Here is a 21,506-nt window from a genome sequence, read left to right on the forward strand (position 1 = left end):
AAAATGAATGAAACGAAAACGAAAAGGAACACATTTTTAATGGCAGTGCACATGTCTAACAGAAATGCAGGGGCGTCAATATTTTTGGCCATGACTATATGAATTGACAGTAGGAAGACCATTTCATACACATGGCTCATACTTCACAGTCAGACACTTTATATTAAAAACATTAATAAAAAATAGATTAAAAAAAATAAAACAGTTCTGTATGCGGCTTCAACACAATTGGCGTTTTTATTTACAAGTGGACAGAATTACAAATAGAAAATTAGTGTGTAAAAGACTATTTAGCACTGACATAAAACAGCTATCTCCTAATCAGTCTGCAGCAGACAATACTGAACTGAAATGTTATTTTTTTTATTCCAATCCACAAAGCTTTGGTCTTTATATGTTGTTTTTTTTTTTTTTTTTTTTTTTTTTTTTTTGGGGGGATAAACCCAAATTGCCACTCTATTAAGTATTAATAGAAAAAAAAAATAAAGTCTTTTGGCTCTTAAGCCAAACAGGTTAACAAAACTTGAAGGCCGGGTTCACATATGTGCGAATGGAATGTAGGTTTCGCCGCATTCAATTCACATGACATGCGAGTGTGAACGACTCACAGGTCTGGGGCGGCGGTCCGCATTCCAAAAGGGTCCTTTGCGTTGGATCCGATTCAGGTGCGCATTCAGGCAAAAAAAAAAATTCGGAACGCATTCGCACCTGAACCGGAACGCACCCCACCCTGGGCTGCAAATCGCAGCTGGACACATATGAACCCGGCCTCATAGAGCACTTAGCAGGCCCAATGACCTATACAAAGGCTGCAGGTTTATTTACCAGCAGCCCAATGTACATTAAGGCAGCACTGAATGAAATGAAGAAGATCTGGAGGTCCAGCGGAAGGGGAAGGCACAGGCTTGGATTATGCTGGTTTAGGTTGCAGCATTTAGCAAAAGGAAAAAAAAAAAATATATATATATATATAGAAACTGATTTCAGGGGTATTAGAAATTAACTAAAAATGAAAATACATCTAGGTTATATGTATGCGATAAAGCCGTGTTTACATTGCCGTCTTTTCCCATTAGACATTTCGGGGTGTCTCTCGGCACCAACGAGGGGGGGGGGGGGGTCTGTGGAACAGGCGGTGCAGAGAGAAGTGATGTACAGTGACCTGACCGATAACTAATGACTGCCCACTACAATGTGCACACTGCCCTTTGCCTTAAGAAACTAGACCTGTCCTGGCTTTGCCTTTTAGGCCTCGTTCACATGGGGCATACTACAGAGTGCACCCACGCGAGGAACGTGCTTGCCCGCATGGGGATGCACAGGTGTGTTCTGTGCAGGCAGTCCTATTTATGTCTATTGGGATTCAGCCGCTGCACAGACACAGCCACTGCTCCCAATCTGACAGCCGTGCATGGCCCCAAAACACACACCGTCTGCGCTCAGAGCTGCGCACCAGTTACGGGTTGCCTTTTAGGCCTCATTCACATGGGTAATACTACAGCGTACACCCTGTGCGCAGGCCGCGCTTGCTCGCGTGGGGATGCACAGGTGTGTTCCGTGCAGGCAGTCCCATTCATGTCTATTGGGATTCAGCGGCTGCACAGACACAGCCGCTGCTCCCAATCTGACAGCCGTGCATGGCCCCAAACACACACTGTGCACCAGTTACGGGTTGATTTTTAGGCCTCGTTCACATGGGGCATACTACAGATTACACCCATGCAAGGGCTGTGTTTGCCTGCATGGGGATGCACAGGTGTGTTCCGTGAAGGCAGTCCAATTCATGTCTATTGGGATTCTGCGGCTGCAGGGACACAGCTGCTGCTCCCAATCTGACAGCCGTGCACAGCCCCAAACACACATGGTCTGTGCTCCGGGCTGTGCACCCACACGGCTGCACCCAATCTGACAGCAGTGCACGGTCCTAAACACACGCTGCCTGCACACCCATGCGGCTGCTCCCAATCTAAAGGCAGTGCATGTGCAGGGCTCCAAAACGCACACAGTCTGCACTCGGGTATGTGCACTCGCACGGCTTTCAAACTGGAGACAGTGGCTGTGCCTGTGCCGCCTGCTGAATCCCAATAGAGATGAATGGGACTGCCGACACGGGGATGAGTGGAACACCTGTGCATCCCGTGTGGGCAAAGCTGGTCCTTCGCATGCATTGGTACCCCTGTGTAAACGAGGTCTTGTGTCAACCAAATTACTTTTTTTTTTTTTGCTTTTTGGAGTCAACACTCTCAAGCAAAATTTGCAGATTTGCAAGTCGGGGGGTGGGGGGGGGGAGTCAGACCTCCTTATCTGAGTACAAATGTCAGTATGACTTCCAGTAACATTAGCATTTTCAGAAGTCAGCACTTTGTTACTCTCATGACAGGTTTCCATTGAGGCGGAGGTTACATGGGCCTGGACCAGATTCCTAGACCAGCTCAAGCAATGAAAATCGATGGGTGGGTGACTTACTAAAGGCAAAATGGAGCTCTTCAATTTGCAAGGGCATTGTTCTTTTGCTTTGTGAAAGTGGTGAAAATTATAATATATATATATATATATATATATATATATATATATATATATATATATATATATATATATATATATATATATATATATATATATATATATATATATATATATATATATATATATATTTGCTTGCATGTGAATGGATGATGGAAGTCAGCAAAGCTTCCCCGCATTCACTATTGCAAAGTCCCTGTGAGACACTAAAGGGTTCATTTACTAAAAGCAAGGGAGTCTGCACTTTGCAAGGGCATCGTCCCTTAGCTTAGTGAAAATGGTGAAAACACACTTTGCAAAGAACGCAGAACACCCAACTGCATACAATGAAGAAAAAAATAAACGTTTTTGCTTGCATTTGAATGGATGATGGAAGTCAGCACAGCTAGCTTCCCCACATTCACCAAGTTAAAGGAAAATATGCTTGCAAAGTGATCACCTGACTACCATCATCCAATCATATGCAAGCAAAAATGCTAATATTTTTTATTTTTGCTTGCATGAGATTGGGTATTCTTTGCAAAGTCTTTTTGACACACGACGGGGTTGATTTACTAAAGGCAAAGAAGTCTGCACTCTGTAAGGGCATCATCCTTTAGCTTAGTGAAAGTGGTGAAAATTCACTTTGCAAAGAACATACAAAGAAGGAAAAACAAAAACAAAAAAAAAAAACACGATTTTTGCTTGCATATATGAACGGATGATGGCAGTCGGCGCTTCCCCACATTCACTAAGCTAAGGGAAAATGCGCTTGCAAAGTGATCAACTGACTTCCATTATCTAATCATATGCAACCAAAAAATACTTTTTATTTTTGCTTGCATGACAGATTGGGTATTCTTTGTATAGTCCCCGCGAGACACTACAGGGTTGATTCACTAAAGGCATGGGAGTCTGTAATTTCCGAGGGCATTATCCTTTAGCTTAGTGAAAATTCACTTTGCACAGAACACACATCTGCATAAAAAAAAAAAAAAAAAAAAAAAGAATTTTTTTTTGGGCATTTTCCATTAGTTAGGGAATGTTGGGAAGCTGTGCTGACTTGAACATCATCCAATCACGTGCAAGCAAAAAAATACTAATATTTTGTCTTTTTTTTTGTTGCTTGCATGAGATTATGGTTTGCAAAGTCCCTGTGAGACACTAAAGGGTTGATTTACTAAAGGCAAGGGAGTCTGCACTTTCAAGGGCATTTCCCATTCACATAGTGAATGCGGGGAAGCTATGCTGACTTAATCATTATCCAATCACGTGCAAGCAAAACCAAATAAAAAAATGTTTTTTTTTTATTCCTCCTACGTGATTGGGGAATTTCTGCAAAGTGGATTTTTACCACGTTCCCCTGCAAAGTGAATCAGGCCTATTTGCCTTTAGTAAAACAACCTCCTATGAGTGTGCACACTTGGCTTACGGAAGTTTCTCGTGTTTTGTAAGAAGCAGGTTCCAAAATGCAAATCGCTGCTTTTTTTAAAATTTGAAAGCAGGCTCGGGGTGTGAAGTGTGTTAATGGTGAGCTCCGCAGCCCGCTCTTTCTGTGGTCATCTCTGAAGCAAGTTTGGCAGAAAGTCATGCGGCTGCCCCCCCCCTCCCCACCCACACACACCTCCAGGATGAAGTCACAGCAGGCACACAGCTAATCTTGTGTGTATTCTATACAGAGCTCCTCTTGTGTTCCTGGATGTGGTATAAATAAAGCCAAGGAGGAGGCGGAGTTTGTGTCTTCGTTTTTGTTTTCGGAACGCTGCGGAAGTTAACCCCTTGAGGCGGGGAAGGAAACACTGACTCGTTATTGGGGGGGGGGGGGCGGTGGCGGTCGCCGTGTCCCTGGTGCATTTTGGGACAACCTTGTTCTGAGCCAAACCCCAAAAGGAATCCAAAAACTTCTTTAGTTGTCACCAGATGTAATCAGAACAGCCTGGAAAGCAGTAAGGAACTCGGTTATCATCCCTCTCACACACTCTTCAAGTGTCCTTTGTACTTCCAGAGGAGGCCGTAATTTGTTCTTCTTTCTCTGTAGCAGGACGAACGATTTTTTTTTCTTTTTTTTTTCTTATTTGCTGCTTCATGCACGCAGAACAAGGTCTTCATTCTATTTTTTTTTTTTTTTCTTGTGTTAGTTTATGGTTGGGACTGAAACTTTGGCTGTGTCGCCTCTGGAACGCAGTTGGTCCCATCAGGACCCTACACCTCCCGATGAATAGTGCTGCTCCAGCTGCAAGCCCCCCCTGCCCCTCTTCCCCTGCTTTAGTGTCTGTCTGGAAAAACCAAATGCAGATACAGATAATCAAGTTCTCACTTTAACCCTTTCTCTGCACGTCTGCGCACAGCGACGTTTGGCAATTAACGATCATGTTGGCCATTTACTATGGGCTTCTTGCCGTCCCCATTGGTCAATGGCTGGTCCTCGTTTTCCTCGCTGTCGTCTTCTTCGTTATCGCTGCGATCATCGCCAGACATCTACGGAAAGAACAGACACTTGGTTAGCTATTCAGACACCCAACTGGATATAACCATTTCAACACCGGGCAGCTTTCTTTTGGTGGTATTTGATCACCTCTGGGATTTTTATTTTTTGCTAAAAAAGGCCAACATTTTTTAAAACAAAATAGGCTTTTCTATGTTATAAAAATGTGTAAATAAGTAAGTTTTCTCCTTCACTGATGGGCACTGATGAGGCTGCACTGACAGGCACTGATAAGGTGGCACCAATGAGGTGGCACCAACATGCAGCGCTGATGGGCACTCATAGGTGGCACTGAAAGGCTACACTGATGGGTGGAACTAATTTGCATCACTGTAAAGGAGGCACTGGCAGGCATTACTGATGGGCACTGACTGTCATCATTTTTGGCCACAGGTTGGCATCCCTGGTGACCATGGGTGGCATACCTGGTGGGCATCCTCGGGGGGAGGGCGGCACTGATAATCAGCACAGACCCCCCCCCCCCCCCGTCAGGAGAGCACATTGTGAGGAAAAGCCGATACACGACTCTTCCTGTTAGCATCGTGATCAGATATGATTGGACACAGCTGATCACGTGGTAAAGAGTCTCCATCAGAGATAAAATTTAGTGCAGATTACATTCATGCTTTGTTGATCTCATTATTGAGTTTTAATGTTTTAAAAACCTCGCTTCAGTGTAAAAGTTTGTATTGAGACTACCGTATATACTCGAGTATAGGTCGATCCGAATATAAGCCGAGGCCCCTAATTTACCACAAAAAAACTGGGAAAACTTATTGACTCGTGTATAAGCCAAGGGTGAGACATGCAGCAGCTACTGTTACAGCTTAAAAGGGTCAACAATGCCCATCTGCAGCTGCATACCTCCCTGTGTCCATCCCTGTGTCCATTGCAGCCTACCTGTGCCAATCTGCAGCCTCTTTGTCCTTCTGCAGCCTCTGTGTGCCATTTTGCACCGATCTGCATGTATAAAAAACATACGGCGGCCATGCCAGGTTTCAAAAGCCGCACCTCTCCTCCTCGTCTGTGACAGACCATTCGGCGGCCATTCCACTGTTCAAACGCCGCGCCTCTCTGTCTGTGATAGGCGGAACACTCAATTTCCCAGCAGTCAGTGTTCCGCCTATCACGGACATCCTCTCATCCTTGTCCGTAGTATGAGGATGAGCGGATGTCCGTGATAGGCGGAACACTGACTGCTGGGAAATTGAGTGTTCCGCCTATCACAGACAGGGAGGCGCGGCTTTTGAATAGTGGAATGGCCGCCGTCTGTCTGCACGACACGCAGATCAGGTAGGCAGACGGCGGTGACTCGAGTATAAGCCGAGGGGGGCACTTTTAGCCTAAAAAAAGGGGCTGAAAATCTCGGCTTATACTCGAGTATATACGGTATACACCGATCGGCCATAACATTATGACCACTGACAGGTAAAGTGCGTAACATTGTATTATTTTGTTACAACGTCACCTGAAAGTGGGTGGAATTTATCAGGCAGCAAGTAAACATATTGTCCCTGAAGTGAATGTGTTAAAAGCAGAAAAAATGGGCAAGTGTAATGATTTGAGCGACTATGACAAGGGCCAAATTGTAATGGCTAGACAACTGGGTCAAAGCAACTCCAAAACTACCGCTCTCATCGGATTGTTCCCAGACTGCAGTGGTCCGGACCGTCCAAAAGCGAAACAAGGAAGGAAAAACGGCCAACTGGCGACTGGGTCACGGGCGGCCAAGACTCATGTGTTCACAGCCTGTCTAGTCCGATCCAATAGAAGAGCTACTGTAGATCAAATTGCTGAAAAAAAAAAAGTTAATGCTGGTTCTGATAGAAAGGTTTCAAAACACACAGAGCATCGCAGTTTTCTGTGTTTGGGGTTGTGTAGCCACAAACTGGTGAGAATGCCCATGTTGACCCGTGTCCACAGCCAAAAGCGCCTACAATGGGCACGTGAGCATCAGAACTGGACAACGGAGCAATGGAAGAAGGTGGCCTGGTCTGATATACTTAAGAGTGGTTGAGGAACAAAACAATGGGTTTGAGAGGTTTACTTGGGCCTTCCAAATTTTCCAGATCTCAATCCAAATCAAGCATCTGTGGGATGTGCTGGAAAAACAAATCTGATCCATAGAGACTCCACCTCATAACACAAAGGATCTGCTAATGACGGCTTGGTGCCACATACCACAGCATACCTTCAGAGGTCAAGTGGAGTCAATGGGTTATGGTGGGTGGTAATAATGTTATGGCAGATCGGTGGTATATATAGATATGGGGCAACCATATTTGCTTGTTAACTTCTATGAGCTCTGCTCCTCCGTATTCATGCAAGTCTACCAGTCTGTTTGGAATTTGCAGCTAACTAATCTTATTTCAGGAGTCATTTGCATGAGTGATGGCCGTACTACCCGATATACCGAATCTTCAGATTTGTGTATGAAATACAATCACACCAACATGCAAAATAGAATCCTGCAAAAATATCAGAGGCATCATATATCACTTCACTGCAAAGGCAGATATGTATAGCAGGCATCTAATGAAGACTTCAGCTCATGAAGCAGATCTTCACTGCCATCTAGGTCCCTCCATTATTTTCCTCCTGCCTCCCTCTCCCACCCACCTTACAGAATTCAATATTTTAACCCTTATTCAATATTAACCCTTGCAGTGCCCACACTGCAAGGGTTAAAAGCTTATTTGTCTAGGTGGAGAAGAGAAAGGTTTTAGCCCTGATCACGTGGTAAAAGGCCACTGTGGTTTGCCCTTCACCCGATCTGTGATCAGCTGTGTCCTAAGGACATATCATTCACAGAGCGCGCAGCAGCAGGCGTGATCACGGGAGGTCTTCGTGTGACGCCCTCCCAGATCTAGCTGGCCTCGCTGTAGCTGTCATACAGCTATTCGATGATGAAAATACAAGCCGGTTATCTGCATTCCCTTCCTCCCGCTGACAGCATGAGGAGAAGAGAGCCAATAACCAGCTTGTGTGAATCTACCCTGATAATCAAGGTACTGATTATCAGTGTCCTGAGTATCGGTGCAGCCCCAACAGTACCCACCAGTGCTGCCAATCCATGCCCATCAGTGCCTCCTCATCAGTGTCACTGACCAGTGCCGCCTCATCAGTGCCCACCAGAGCAGCCTATCAGTGCCACCTCATCAGTGCCCACCAGAGCAGCCCATCAGTGCCACCTCATCAGTGCCCACCAGAGCAGCCCATCAGTGCCCACCAGAGCAGCCCATCAGTGCCCACCAGAGCAGCCCATCAGTGCCCACCAGAGCAGCCCATCAGTGCCCACCAGAGCAGCCCATCAGTGCCCACCAGAGCAGCCCATCAGTGCCCACCAGAGCAGCCCATCAGTGCCCACCAGAGCAGCCCATCAGTGCCCACCAGAGCAGCCCATCAGTGCCCACCAGAGCAGCCCATCAGTGCCCACCAGAGCAGCCCATCAGTGCCCACCAGAGCAGCCTATCAGTGCCCACCAGAGCAGCCTATCAGTGCCCACCAGAGCAGCCTATCAGTGCCCACCAGTGCAGCCTATCAGAGCCTATCAGTGCCGCCTCATCAGTGCGCATCAGTGAAGGAGAAACATTAACTGTTTGCAAAATTTTATAAACAAACTATGAAAAACAGTTTATTTTTTTTCAATATTTTTGGCATTTTTTTTGTTTATTTAACAAAAAATAAAAAAACTCAGTGGTGATTAAATAGCACCAAAGGAAAGCTCTATTTGTGTGATGAAATGAAAAAAAAAAAAGTCATATGGGTACAGTGTTGCATAACCGCGCATTCAAAGTGCAACATCACTGAAAGGTAAAAATTGGCCTGGGCAAGAAGGGGGTGAAAGTGGATGGTAGGAAAGTGGTTAAAGCAGAACTTTACCCATAACAACAACTTGATGAAAAAAAAAAAAAAAAGTTTTTAAAAAACATGTTCCAACCTGAAAAAATTAAATAAAAATTAAAAGTCAGCAGCTACAAACACTGTAGCTGCGGACTTTTAATAAGGACAATTACCTGTCCAGGGAGCCCGAGAGGTCACCCCCCTCCCCCCACCCCCCCAAGGCCGATACGTCTCTCGTATCGTGTCCCGGCACCACTATCCTCACTAAGGGAAACAGGCAGTGAAGCCTTGCGGCTTCACTGCCCGTTTCCTACTGCGCAAGTCGTATTCTGGGACACACACACATGTCCTAGAAGGCAATGGGGCCACTCGCCAAAGAGGAGGAAGCGCCACAGAATAGGAAGAGGCAGATTAGGAAGACTGCCTAGCAACAGGGGTTTCCTTGCAAGTTAAAAAAAAAATCAAAATTCAAATTTCTTTTTTTTTTAAGAATATTAATGCTATTTTTATTTTTAGGGTGGCCTTCCACTTTAATAATTATGCTACCAAACCAGTGTGTGCTTTAAATTGCCTCCAGCATTTCTCCTATTTCTTCTTGCTGGAGCCCAGAGCCCCAGCATTAAATCATAAAGCGAGACGAAAACTTTTGGTTAACCGGTTTAAAAAAACAAAAAAAACAACTGTTTGATTTACTTGTGTTCTCAACCAAACTGTCAAACCATCAATTTGCTGGAGTCATGACTGATCACATGTGCAGCACAATGACAGTTGCAGTTCAAACAGAAGCAGCTTCTTTGGCTGTAAAGGATAGGAGGGTTTAATTCCGCTCTCAGCAGATCGGCCTCTACAAACTCAACAATCCCTAAAAATGGAGAGCAACTGAGCATGTGCGGAGCAGGGTGAGACAGAGTATTAATGGATTTTAAAAATAGTATAGACACTCATTTTTTTATCTCTTGCCACCTGCTCTGTAGCAGTCTTTTGCCTAAATTGCCGGGAGGGTTCACGTGTACATCCTCCCCTGCATGAGCTGCCTGCACAACCCCTGCGGGGCCATGGCCTGCTCTGTGATCGGCGAGTCAATGAGACTTGGCTGATCACAGATCGGAGTAAGGGGCCGATCCCGGCACTTTACCACATGATCAGCTGTCAGTCAATGACAGCTGATCATGTGATGTAAAACAGAGAAAGCCTAAGGAGAAAAAAAAAAAAAAAAAAAGACCATCAGTGCCTCATCATCGGTGCTGCCTTTTAGTGTCACCTATCAGTACCGCCTCACTAGTGCCCACCAGTACCGCCTCACTAGTGCCCGTCAGTGCTGCCTCACTAGTGCCCGTCAGCGCTGCCTCACTAGTGCCCGTCAGCGCTGCCTCACTAGTGCCCGTCAGCGCTGCCTCACTAGTGCCCGTCAGCGCTGCCTCACTAGTGCCCGTCAGCGCTGCCTCACTAGTGCCCGTCAGCGCTGCCTCACTAGTGCCCGTCAGCGCTGCCTCACTAGTGCCCACCAGCGCTGCCTCACTAGTGCCCACCAGCGCTGCCTCACTAGTGCCCACCAGCGCTGCCTCACTAGTGCCCACCAGCGCTGCCTCACTAGTGCCCACCAGCGCTGCCTCACTAGTGCTGCCTCACCAGTGCCGCCTCACTAGTGCTGCCTCACCAGTGCCGCCTCATCAGTGCCGCCTATCAGTGCAGCCTCATCAGCGCACATCAATGAAGGAGTAAAATTACCGGTTTGCAAAATTGAAACCAAAAAAAAATTCTCAAAACTTTTGGTCTTTTTTTGCTTGTTTAGCAAAAAATAAATACCCCAGTAGTGATTAAATACCACCAAAAAAAAGCTCTATTTGTGTGAAAAAAAGGATAAAAATGTCATATGGGTACAGTGTAGCATGACCACGCAGTTGTCATTCAAAATGTGACAGCAGATTGAGGGTTTGAGTCCCTTCGTGGTCGCCAAAAATAAAAAAAATGTGACAGCGCTGAAAGCTGAAAATTGGCCTGGGCAGAAATGAGGTTTAAGTCCCCGGTAAGCAAGAGGTTAAGGTTTTACATAGCTGTACCTGCAGAAGGGGCCAGCCCCAAGTTCAATCCCAGGAAAACATACCAATGTGTTAGTACATCAGCGCCATCAAATCTACTTTTTACCTAGTTTAGGGGCGAACCTTATTATATGTTCTAGTTTTGAGAGCCGACGTGTATTTCACACCACAAATAACTTTTGTTTTCTAATATTTGGCTTCTGCACATGAGCAGCACATTCCCATCAAGCATTCTGCTTAGTGCAGAACATTCCTTTGTTCCTGTCTGTGCGCTTGTAAGTTTCCTGCAGGCACTGCCTGGCTTGTGTGAGCTTTTGTGGCTTACTGCAAAACTCTGCTTGTAAATCCTCACTTGGCACACGCACAAAGAGCAACAGGATAAGCCTGTGGATGCCTGAACATGCAGGGGGGCTTTCTTCCATCGGGCGCTGAAAATTGGCCCCAACGGGGAGGGGAAGGCAAGCGGCTAAATATACCATTTCAGTGCCTGCAATTAGTGGAAAATGGCTTTAATCATACGGAGTGAAATGTCACACTGTTCAAAAGGAATGGTGTTAACATAAATTGATTTGAAATGGATTAGATGTATTGCTTATCTTCCGACTTGCTAATTTAAAGGGTATTTGTAACTATTGTGTGTCTTTTCTCCTCTTTCCTCCCATCTTAAATGCATACAATATGTGCTGGAAAAAAAAGAAATGGAAAATATAAAGTTTTTGTAATTGAGCGAATAATGCGAAGATGGAAACAAAACTCCAGTTCATTGGAGTAGCATAAAATGTGAAATTAAATGCATCTTAAAATGCTAAATTATCTGTCAACTGGCCAAAATCTAAGAAAACTACTAAAGCATGTACTATGGTATTGTGTCGTCTAACCTGTAAAAAACGGGTTCCTTTTTTTTTGTATTTGGGATGCAGGGGCGGACTGACCATTCGGGCACTCGGGCACTGTCCGAGGGCCCCATGCCACTAAGGGGCCCCAATCAGGGTTGCCAGCCTCAATAAAACCAGGGACAGTATGTAAAAATATGTGTTTTTTTTAAAAATCCCAAGATTATAGCTGCCCTGCCTCTCCAGTACATTTTCAGTGTGTGTATGTGTATAGTGTGTGTGTGTATAGTGTGTGTGTGTATAGTGTGTGTGTGTATAGTGTGTGTGTGTATAGTGTGTGTATAGTGTGTGTATATGTGTGTGTGTGTGTGTATAGTGTGTGTATATGTGTGTGTGTGTGTATAGTGTGTGTATAGTGTGTGTATATGTGTGTGTGTGTGTATATGTGTGTGTGTGTGTATATGTGTGTGTGTATATGTGTGTGTATATGTGTGTGTGTATATGTGTGTGTATATGTGTGTGTATATGTGTGTGTGTACTGTGTGTGTGTGTGTACTGTGTGTGTGTGTACTGTGTGTGTGTGTGTACTGTGTGTGTGTGTGTACTGTGTGTGTGTGTGTACTGTGTGTGTGTGTGTACTGTGTGTGTACTGTGTGGCCCCATAATCTTCTCCTATTACCCGGGGGCCCCATAACCTTCTCCTATTGCCCGGGGGCCCCATAACCTTCTCCTATTGCCCGGGGGCCCCATAACCTTCTCCTATTGCCCGGGGGCCCCATAACCTCCTCCTATTGCCCGGGGGCCCCATAACCTCCTCCTATTGCCCGGGAGCCCCATAACCTTCTCCTATTGCCCGGGGGCCCCATAACCTTCTCCTATTGCCCGGGGGCCCCATAACCTTCTCCTATTGCCCGGGGGCCCCATAACCTTCTTCTATTGCCCAGGGGCCCCATAACCTTCTTCTATTGCCCAGGGGCCCCATAACCTTCTTCTATTGCCCAGGGGCCCCATAACCTTCTCTTATTGCCCGGGGGCCCCATGAGTTGTCAGTCCGCCCCTGTTGGGATGTGGACCTGAACCTCCGTTCTTACAAATAGTTGAAATGTTTCACTAATCGAATCCGTTTTTTTTTTCAGAAATGGTATTATTCCCTGAAGAACAAATGGTATTCCCTTTCTACAAGACTCTGGTCCGGCCGCACCTGGAGTATGCTGTCCAGTTCTGGGCACCAGTCCTCAGGAAGGATGTACTGGAAATGGAGCGAGTACAAAGAAGGGCAACAAAGCTAATAAAGGGTCTGGAGGATATTAGTTATGAGGAAAGGTTGAGATCACTGAACTTATTCTCTCTGGAGAAGAGACGCTTGAGAGGGGATATGATTTCAATATACAAATACCGTACTGGTGACCCCACAATAGGGAGAAAACTTTTCTGCAGAAGGGAGTTTAACAAGACACGTGGCCACTCATTAATATTAGAAGAAAAGAGGTTTAACTGCTTCAGTCCCGGAAGATTTTACCCCTTTCCTGACCAGAGCATTTTTTGCGATTCGGCACTGCGTCGCTTTAACTGACAATTGCGCGGTCGTGCAACGTTGCACCCAAACAAAATTGACATCCCCCCCCCCACAAATAGAGCTTTCTTTTGGTGGTGTTTGATCACCTCGGTTTTAATTTTTTGCGCTATAAAACAAAAAAAAAGAAAGCGCGTCAATTTTTAAAAAACTGTATTTTTTTACTTTTTTGCTATAATAAATAACCCCCAAAAATATATAAAAAACTATTTTTTTCCTCAGTTTAGGCCGATATGTATTCTTCTACACATTTTTGGTAAAAAAAATTGCAATAAGCGTATATTGATTGGTTTGCACAAAAGTTATAGTATCTACAAAATAGGGGATAATTTTATAGCATTTTTATTATTATTTTTTTACTAGTAATGGTGGCAATCCGCGATTTTTTAATGTGGCTGCGACACGATAGCAGCCACGTTGGACAATTTTGACACATTTTTTGGACCATTGGCATTTATACAGCGATCAGTGCTATGAAAATGCATTGATTACTGTAAAAATGGCACTGGCAGTGAAGGTGTTAACGCTAGGGGCCGATCAAGGGGTTAATTGTGTTCCCTAGTGTGTGTTCTAACTGAAGGGGGGGAGGGGACTGTGCAGGGGAAGAGATAGTCTGTTCATACAGAGTATGAACAGTGACCTGTCTGTTCTCCCCTCAGAGAACCGCAAACTGTGCGTTTACACACACAGAAACTCCAGTTCGATCGAGGGAGCCCGGTGGTGATCACGACTGCCCGGCACTCGCATCGGCTCAGTGGGCAAGCAGGGGGCAGAATATGTTACCGACATAACATGGCGGCGATTCGTGCAGCTGAGCCATGTTGTCACAGTACAACTGCGACGGCTGGCCGGCAAGCGGTTAACCTTAAACTACGTAGAGGGTTCTTTACTGTAAGAGCCTCAAAGATGTGAAATTCCCTTCCATAGACGGTGGTCTCAGCGGGGGGGCATCGATAGTTTCAAAAAACTATTAGCGTAGCACCTGAATGACCGCTTATCACTGCTCCCAAACCGCCCCAAAGATGCTGCTTGCAGGACTTTTCAGAACGTACCGCAAGCCCACCGCCCCAGTATGAAAGCACTCGGGCGTTCACACTGGGGAGACATGAGAGGCACTTTTCAGGCGCCATTTTTAGCTCTGAAACATCTGAAAAGCGCCTCATTGTGAAAGGGGTGTTAGAGGATAAGGCTGTGAGTGCAAACATTCTCCTAATTGTAGTGATTGCCACAAACAAGGTAACCTTGCCAAAAAACTCAAATGGTGCCTTGCTGAAGGCCTGACAACACCAGGTTTAGACACTACGGAGACGAAGGAGAGCGTACAGGTGGTACAATGCGAGTCACTCCTTGTACAAAAGCCCCAACCAGGGAACTGGAAGATAGTAGTGTCTGAAGGAGCACTGTCAAGGCACAAGGCCTCACTTTTAAAAGTCCTCAGGGTCAAGGACTTATCCAATCCTGACGGAAGGATTAAACCCTTGCCATAAAGTATTTCCTGGGATGAAACTTCCCTTTTTCGCACCAAGCAAAGTATTATTTCCATGTGCAGTGGTAAACCCTATAGGATGAGGGCTTTCTGGCCTTCAGCAAGGTTGGAATCACAAAATCCAAAAGGCCCCTATCCCTCAAGATCTGGGCTTCAACAGCCAAGCTGTAAAAGCCACCAAACATGAAGCAGGACAGCATTGAAAATGAAGGTCAAGGAGATCCAATAGGACCCACAGAGAATCTGTTAGAACCTGACTATGTCCATGTTTCATGCCCTCCTGAGCCAGTTCGGTTCAATGAGAATCACTGGTATGCCTTCACTCTTTATTCTCCAAAGCAGATGAGGTAGGAGCTGGGGGGGGGGGGGGGGGGGGGGGTTGGGGGGGGTGGAAAGCAAAAATCTGCCTGAAGTGATTCCATAGAATGACAACAGCAACCACTCCTAATGGCCCACAGATCCCTGGAACTGGACACGGCTTTGTCCAGTTTGTTGGCGAGTCTGAATGGCAGTCGTTTTTTGCCACTACCACTGGAGACCGAGTAAGAAAAACACTTCTCTGGGGCTGTTGGTGGTGTAAGAAGCCCAGTCACCAATTTTCCACTCCTGGAATATGCACCGCGGACCTTGGCTGAAAGTGAAATTTTGTCCAATTCATGATGAGCACCACTTCTCGAAGACCTGCCTGACTCCTGGTTTGCCACCACTGTGCCATTGTTGGATTGGACCTGGACCAGACTAGGAGGGTCCAGTCCTAAAGTCGAATCACCCTGAGCTTCAGAACATTAAAGGGGTTGTAAAGGTAAATTTTTTATTTTCTACATAGGTTCCTTTAAGCTAGTGCATTGTTGGTTCACTTACCTTTTCCTTTGATTTCCCTTCTAAATGTTTTTTTTTCTTTGTCTGAATATCTCACTTCCTGTTTCTCCTCAGTAAACTTCTCACCATCATCCGAGCTGGTGGTTAGTCAGCCAGAACAGCTTACTGAACAGCTTACTGGGGTGAAACAGGAAGTGAGAAATTTAGACAGACAAAGAAAACAAAGAAAAAAAAACATTTAGAAGGGAAATCGAAGGGAAAGATAAGTGAACCAACAATGCACTAGCTTAAAGGAACCTATGTAGAAAATAAAAAAATTACCTTTACAACCCCTTTAACCATAAAACCTGCAGAGGGGAATAGAGGGTCACTCCAAAGAATGCCATTCATGCACCTTGAACCAAAGGGTCCACAAAGCTTTTCCTGGGAAAAAGGGGGATTTCCCATTCCGGAATATCATGGCCTTAAGGCCAATGTGCAACAGACGGTGAAAATCCTACAGAACTTTGGCTGGGTCCTAAATCTCCAAAGGTCAACCCTGTAACTGCTGTATCAGGGCCTAGTCCTGGACATGGCAATAGCACATTACGAGTTTTGCAACTAACTGATGTTACTCTTACAAAATCGTGAGGGTTTATGGACTCTGAAAGCGTAAATGGAGGAGGTGGGTTTGTGTTGAAAGGTTCTTGGTTGAATAATTAATTTCACGCATTGCACATCTATTTCATAATTTAAAACCTATTTAATAGCTGCTTGCTATGCTATTCAAGCAACTGACTAGGAAACTCAAGGTTGCTACAGTTTTCCGTTACAATGCTCAATGAGGTGCTTTTATCTAGCTTGTTGCAGACTTTATTTTATGTACTTCACTACATCTTATCTCAACTACAAATGACTGTTGCAAAACTTACATTTCCAGAAAGCATCTTTTTCACCATCTTGAAGATGAGATATGCCCAGTATATATGAAGGAACTGCAGCACAAACATGACCATGTTGAAGAAGTAGTAGAGGAAAAATCGTGGGCAGTAATACAAGGGATAGACCGTTGTGGCATAAATAATCCTGCAAAATAAGGAGAGTGTCATTTATTAAACAACTGCTAAAATGATGGAGGACATTACAATATCACTGCTCAAAATGCTTTTTTTTTTTTAACCCAAATGCATTCTCTGCATTAAAGCGGAGGTCCACCCTAAAGTGGACCTTCCGCTCATCGGAACCCTCCCCCCCTCTGGCGCCACAATTGGCACCTTTCAGGGGGGAGGGGGGTGCAGATACCTGTACAGTACAGGTATCTGCACCCACTTCCGGGATAGCTCTCTGCGGAAAGGGGCGTATATTACGCCCCTTTCCGCAAGTGCCCGCCCCTTTCCGCAAGTGCCCCGCTGCCTGCTGGGAAAACACACAGATCCCAGAGGCAGCGGGGACCGTCCTTATTGCGCAGCGCGGCTCGCGCATGCGCAGTAGGGAACCGGGAAATGAAGCCGAAAGGCTCCATTTCCTGATTCCCATACCTAAGATGGCGGCGGCAGCACCCGAGAGACGATCTACAGATGGATACACGTGGAGTCCCGGCGGACTTCCGCTTTAAAGAGGAAGTAAACTCTCCCACTCTGATGCTTCTTTTCATTTAGTCCATTATAATAAGTAATTATCAAACTATAGCCACTGCAATCCAGCCCAAATTGCATATTACTTACGGTTTAAAAAAACTTTAAAAAACTTGTTTCCAGGGGTTAGGCAGCGCCATCTTAAGTACAGTTTTCTGAGTCCAGAGTAGAGTGCGTTTCCGCCCCTTACATTGAGCACTTCCTGTACTGTTAACCAAGCCTCCTTCTCAATCCAACGTTTCTATGGTAACCCTGCTTCCCTGTTCATAGCTGACTTGTTTTATTTCATAGTATTTACTTGTGCTGATTATTCTAGTGTTTGCCTGTGCGAGTCCCATCGGCTTCAGCTGATAAGACTGCAGTAATGCTGTCCCATGCCCTGCTTTTTTTTTAGCCAGACAGAGCTTTCTTTTGGAGGTATATAATAATTTTTTATGATTTATGATGGAACTTCCGCTGATCGGATTCCTCCCCCCCTCCGGTATCACATTTGGCACCTTTCAGGGGGGAGCATACACCTCTATAATCCAGGTATTTGCTCCCACTTGCAGGCATAGATCGCCGCAGGCTCCGTGGTGATCTATGCCACGTCTAGCCCCTCCTCCGCCCCCCCCCCCCCGCTGTCTTCTGGGAGACACACAGGTCCCAGAAGACAGCAGGGACCAGTGAGGACTCACAGCACGACTCGCGCATGAGCAGCAGGGAACCAGGCTGTGAAGCCGCAAGGCTTCACTTCCCGATTCCCTTACGAAGATGGCGGCGCCTCCAGATCGGCTTCGGGTGAGGACATCGCGGGCGCCCTGGACAGGTACGTTTATTTGCAGCTGCTGACTTAAAAATATATATTTTTGGCAGAACTCTGCTTTAATAAAACGTTTGCAAATAGATCATTTTTCTGCTTTACTGATGCTGCACTATTGGTGTAAATGTGCGCTGCCTCAGGATAGTCGGTTATTGGCTTTCCTTTCCTCCCACTGTCACAGCGCCTAGGAAAGGAACTGCCGATAAGTGGCATTTGTTTACATGGGATCAGCTGTGATTGGACACAGCTGATCACATGGTAAAGGGCCACTGTGCTTGGCCCTTTACCTTGATCTGTGATCAGAGGTGTCCAAAGGACACAGTAATCACAGAGTGCACCGATGTGCACCCCAGGGGTGTGGGATTCTGGGAGGACGTCAATAGAAACCCTCCCAGAACTGTGATGACCGCTCTGTAGCCATCTTTTGGCTATAGCACGGTGGGAAAAGTGGTTAAAGTGCACCTGTAGTCTTGGAGGAAAACGTTCTGCCAAACAAGGACTCCTGTACTAGTTGAGGAATGTCCTTCATTACTGTTAATTTCTACTCTTTTGTGTGTAGAGCCAATGTAATGTGCTTAGGCCTTGAAAGAGTTCATGAACCGCAAAGTCACATACCTGATTCAGTAGCAGAGATGTGCCAGTAATGAATATCACCCTTTTCTTTGGTGATCTGTAGCAGCCAACATCATAAGTAGGAGCATTTTATATTCATTACTGCGATGTTGGCAGCTACACTAAATAATGGGCAGCAACTGAAGCTCGTGATTCTATCGCAAAATGCTGCTGCAAGTCAATCAGTAACTAGCAGCAAAAAAAGGCACACATCAACACAGGACAACCCAAAGGCCAACCACTCTCAGTGAAAACGACAGGCTAGAAGTCCACCCCTTCATGGGACTCTCTTGTCCCTAATTTTTCTATTACATGGTGCTTTTTGCTTATACGGTAGGCATCCCGTTTTTCATTTGACGAATCGGCTGATACTTTATTTAGGTGAAGGTGGATTCTAGGACAATTTTTTTTTTTTCGTAGAAGTCCACCCAGAACCCTAGACTGTCAGATGGCTCAGCCACTCAGTGAGCACGGGGGGGGGGGGGGGGTAATAAAGCAGAGGGCCAGAAACAGACAGTCCCTGGTCCTCTGCTCACAGAATGCTGAGAACTGAGCGATCACCGGTCTTTGATTGCTCAGTTCTCAGTGTAGAGCCAGTGGGGGACAGATGTAGCATCAGACCAATGCTGCTTCCACCTAGATGAGTATCTTTTTTTTTTTTTTTCCTAAATCCCAAAGTTCTCTTTTATACCCCTAATAATTCAGCATGTTGCACAAAGTGCTCATTTCCTGGAGTTCAGCTTAAAGCTTTTGAATCATTTACATTAATGGCTTAAAAAAAAAAAAAAATGGTGTATTTATTTGCCCAACTTACCAAAAAGGGAAGACAATGAGTCGGCTGACCACGAACACCAGGGCGAATACACCGAACAGCACATTACATGACTTCTTCCACTGAGCATAACTGCACATTTTCGCGGCCTAGAAAAAAAGGAAATGTACACATGAAGTGTAATACTGATACAGAAACCATTTTGTCAGTGCTCACGGAAGGCAATAGAACGAAACTTAATGCAGGAACGAAAGACAAACTCCTGCTACTGGTAAAGGCCGTCCAGTGGCCAATTAGCCGCTAGGATGGCTTTTACAAGAAAATCAACCGCCTGTTGAAAAAAACAAAAACAATACCGGGATTATGCCTGTAGCTGCGGGTATCAACCCGGTATAACCACTTGAAGTCAAATGACGTACATGTAGATGATTTGGTGGCGAGTGGCTAGATTAGCGTTCTCTGTGTTACAGTCCTGCAGTCGGCAGTGCTCCAGGTTAGGTCATTATGCCTGCGGATTGCTCATGGCATTATTGGTCCAAAGCTGAGGCACTTTGCCCTGGACTCACTTAAAGCAAAACTAAAAGTCGGCAACACTTACCTCTGCTTCAACGGCCCCTCTCTGGAGCTGGCGTCTTTCTTCCTCTTGGTGCCAGGCTGTAGCTGTCTTTATTGGCCAACGCAGGATGTCATCGCCCCTGCGCATGCGCAGAACAGCAGTCATCCCAGCACACAGCCGCAGTGCTGAAATGTATACTAAGCTGTGCTTGCGCAGCTCAGTGTACATTCCATAAATGAAAGCGTGCTGGCGGGTAGGTTATTTTTATTGCACAAGAGACCTTTTGCATGCCTATTCTGTAGTAGAGAGCCTGCCTGCTTGCAGATTTTTTTAAATTGATGCTTTAGTTTCACTTTAACCACTTCCCACCCGGCCAATGCACATATACGGCCGGGTGGGAGCCGTCTACTTCTGAAAGGACATTCAGGAACGTCCTTCAGAAGGAGCGGGATCGTGCCCGCGCAGCGGCGCAATCCCGATGTGCTCGTGTCACCCGGACACGGCGCATCTCAGATCGGGAGGAGGGCTCTGTGATTGGCCCTCCTGATCACATGACGGCCGTGTCCAATCACGGCCGTCATGTGATGTAAACAGCCGGTTGATAGGCAATCGTCTCCTCCTCTCCTCACACAGAAGTCATCGCTGAGGAGAGGAGAGCAGATCGCTGCAGCCGGCTGGTGATCAGTGAGTATGAGCTGTTTTTTACAACTTTTTACTCACCGATCACCAGTCTAGTGTAAACACACCACACAGTATAAACACAGTCCCCACATATGTCCCCAAAACATACATGTCCCCAAATAATAAAAACACATGTCCCTAATAAAAACATGTCCCCCACATATGTCCCACTAAAATCACATGTCCCAATGATTATCTGCACACATATGTACGTGATCACCTGCACACATATGTACATGATCATTTGCATACATATGTCCGGGATCACACAAACCAATTATTATACACTTAACTGAATTTTTTTTACCAAAAACATGTAGCAGAATACATTTTGGCTTAAATTTATGACAAAATTTGATTTTATTGGATTTCTTTTAAAATAGAAAAAAGAAAATATTGTTTTTTTTCCAAATTTCCGCTTTTTTTGCGCTTATATCGCAAAAAATAAAAAACGGAGTCGTGAATAAATAACACCAAAATAAAGCTCTACTTGTGCGAACAAAATGATAAAAATTTCATTTGGGTACAGTGTAGCATGACCGCGCAATTGTCACTGAAAGCGCTACAGCGATGAAAGCTGAAAATTGGGCTGGGAAGGAAGGGGGCGAAAGTGCCCTGTATTGTAGTGGTTAAAGAAGAACTCCATCTTTCCACACACTTCAGCTTGGCACAAACCAACTATGTCCTTCACTAACCTGTGAGGCTGCTGGTTGTGCGGTATAAACTGTATGTAGCTGAGACTTCATACAGTATAACGCACTGTGTTCCAGATGCAAAACGTCACTTCCGCCATTGCTCTTAAAGGGCCTTTTTTTTTTTTTTAAATGACATCTTGAAAAAAAAAATAAAAATTTTTTTATTGCATCTTAGTATAAATATGAGATCTGAGG

General features: G+C 45.4%; 1 protein-coding gene across 1 annotated transcript in view; it reads right to left on the bottom strand.

Annotated features, from left to right (window-relative positions):
* Positions 1 to 218: 218 nt before the first annotated feature.
* Positions 219 to 21,506, bottom strand: part of LOC143959298 (ceramide synthase 2-like) — a gene marked incomplete in the record, with an annotated part of 213,869 nt that continues 192,581 nt past the window's right edge. Inside the window, 3 exon segments of the mRNA XM_077467980.1 lie at positions 219 to 4,980; positions 16,492 to 16,645; positions 19,422 to 19,528. Coding sequence (XP_077324106.1) covers positions 4,864 to 4,980; positions 16,492 to 16,645; positions 19,422 to 19,528 — 378 coding nt within the window.

This window comes from Lithobates pipiens, unplaced genomic scaffold (genome assembly GCF_037356315.1).
Source record: "Lithobates pipiens isolate NorthernLeopardFrog02 unplaced genomic scaffold, aLitPip1_a1.2 Scaffold_7, whole genome shotgun sequence".
Classification (NCBI taxonomy): Eukaryota; Metazoa; Chordata; class Amphibia; order Anura; family Ranidae; genus Lithobates; species Lithobates pipiens.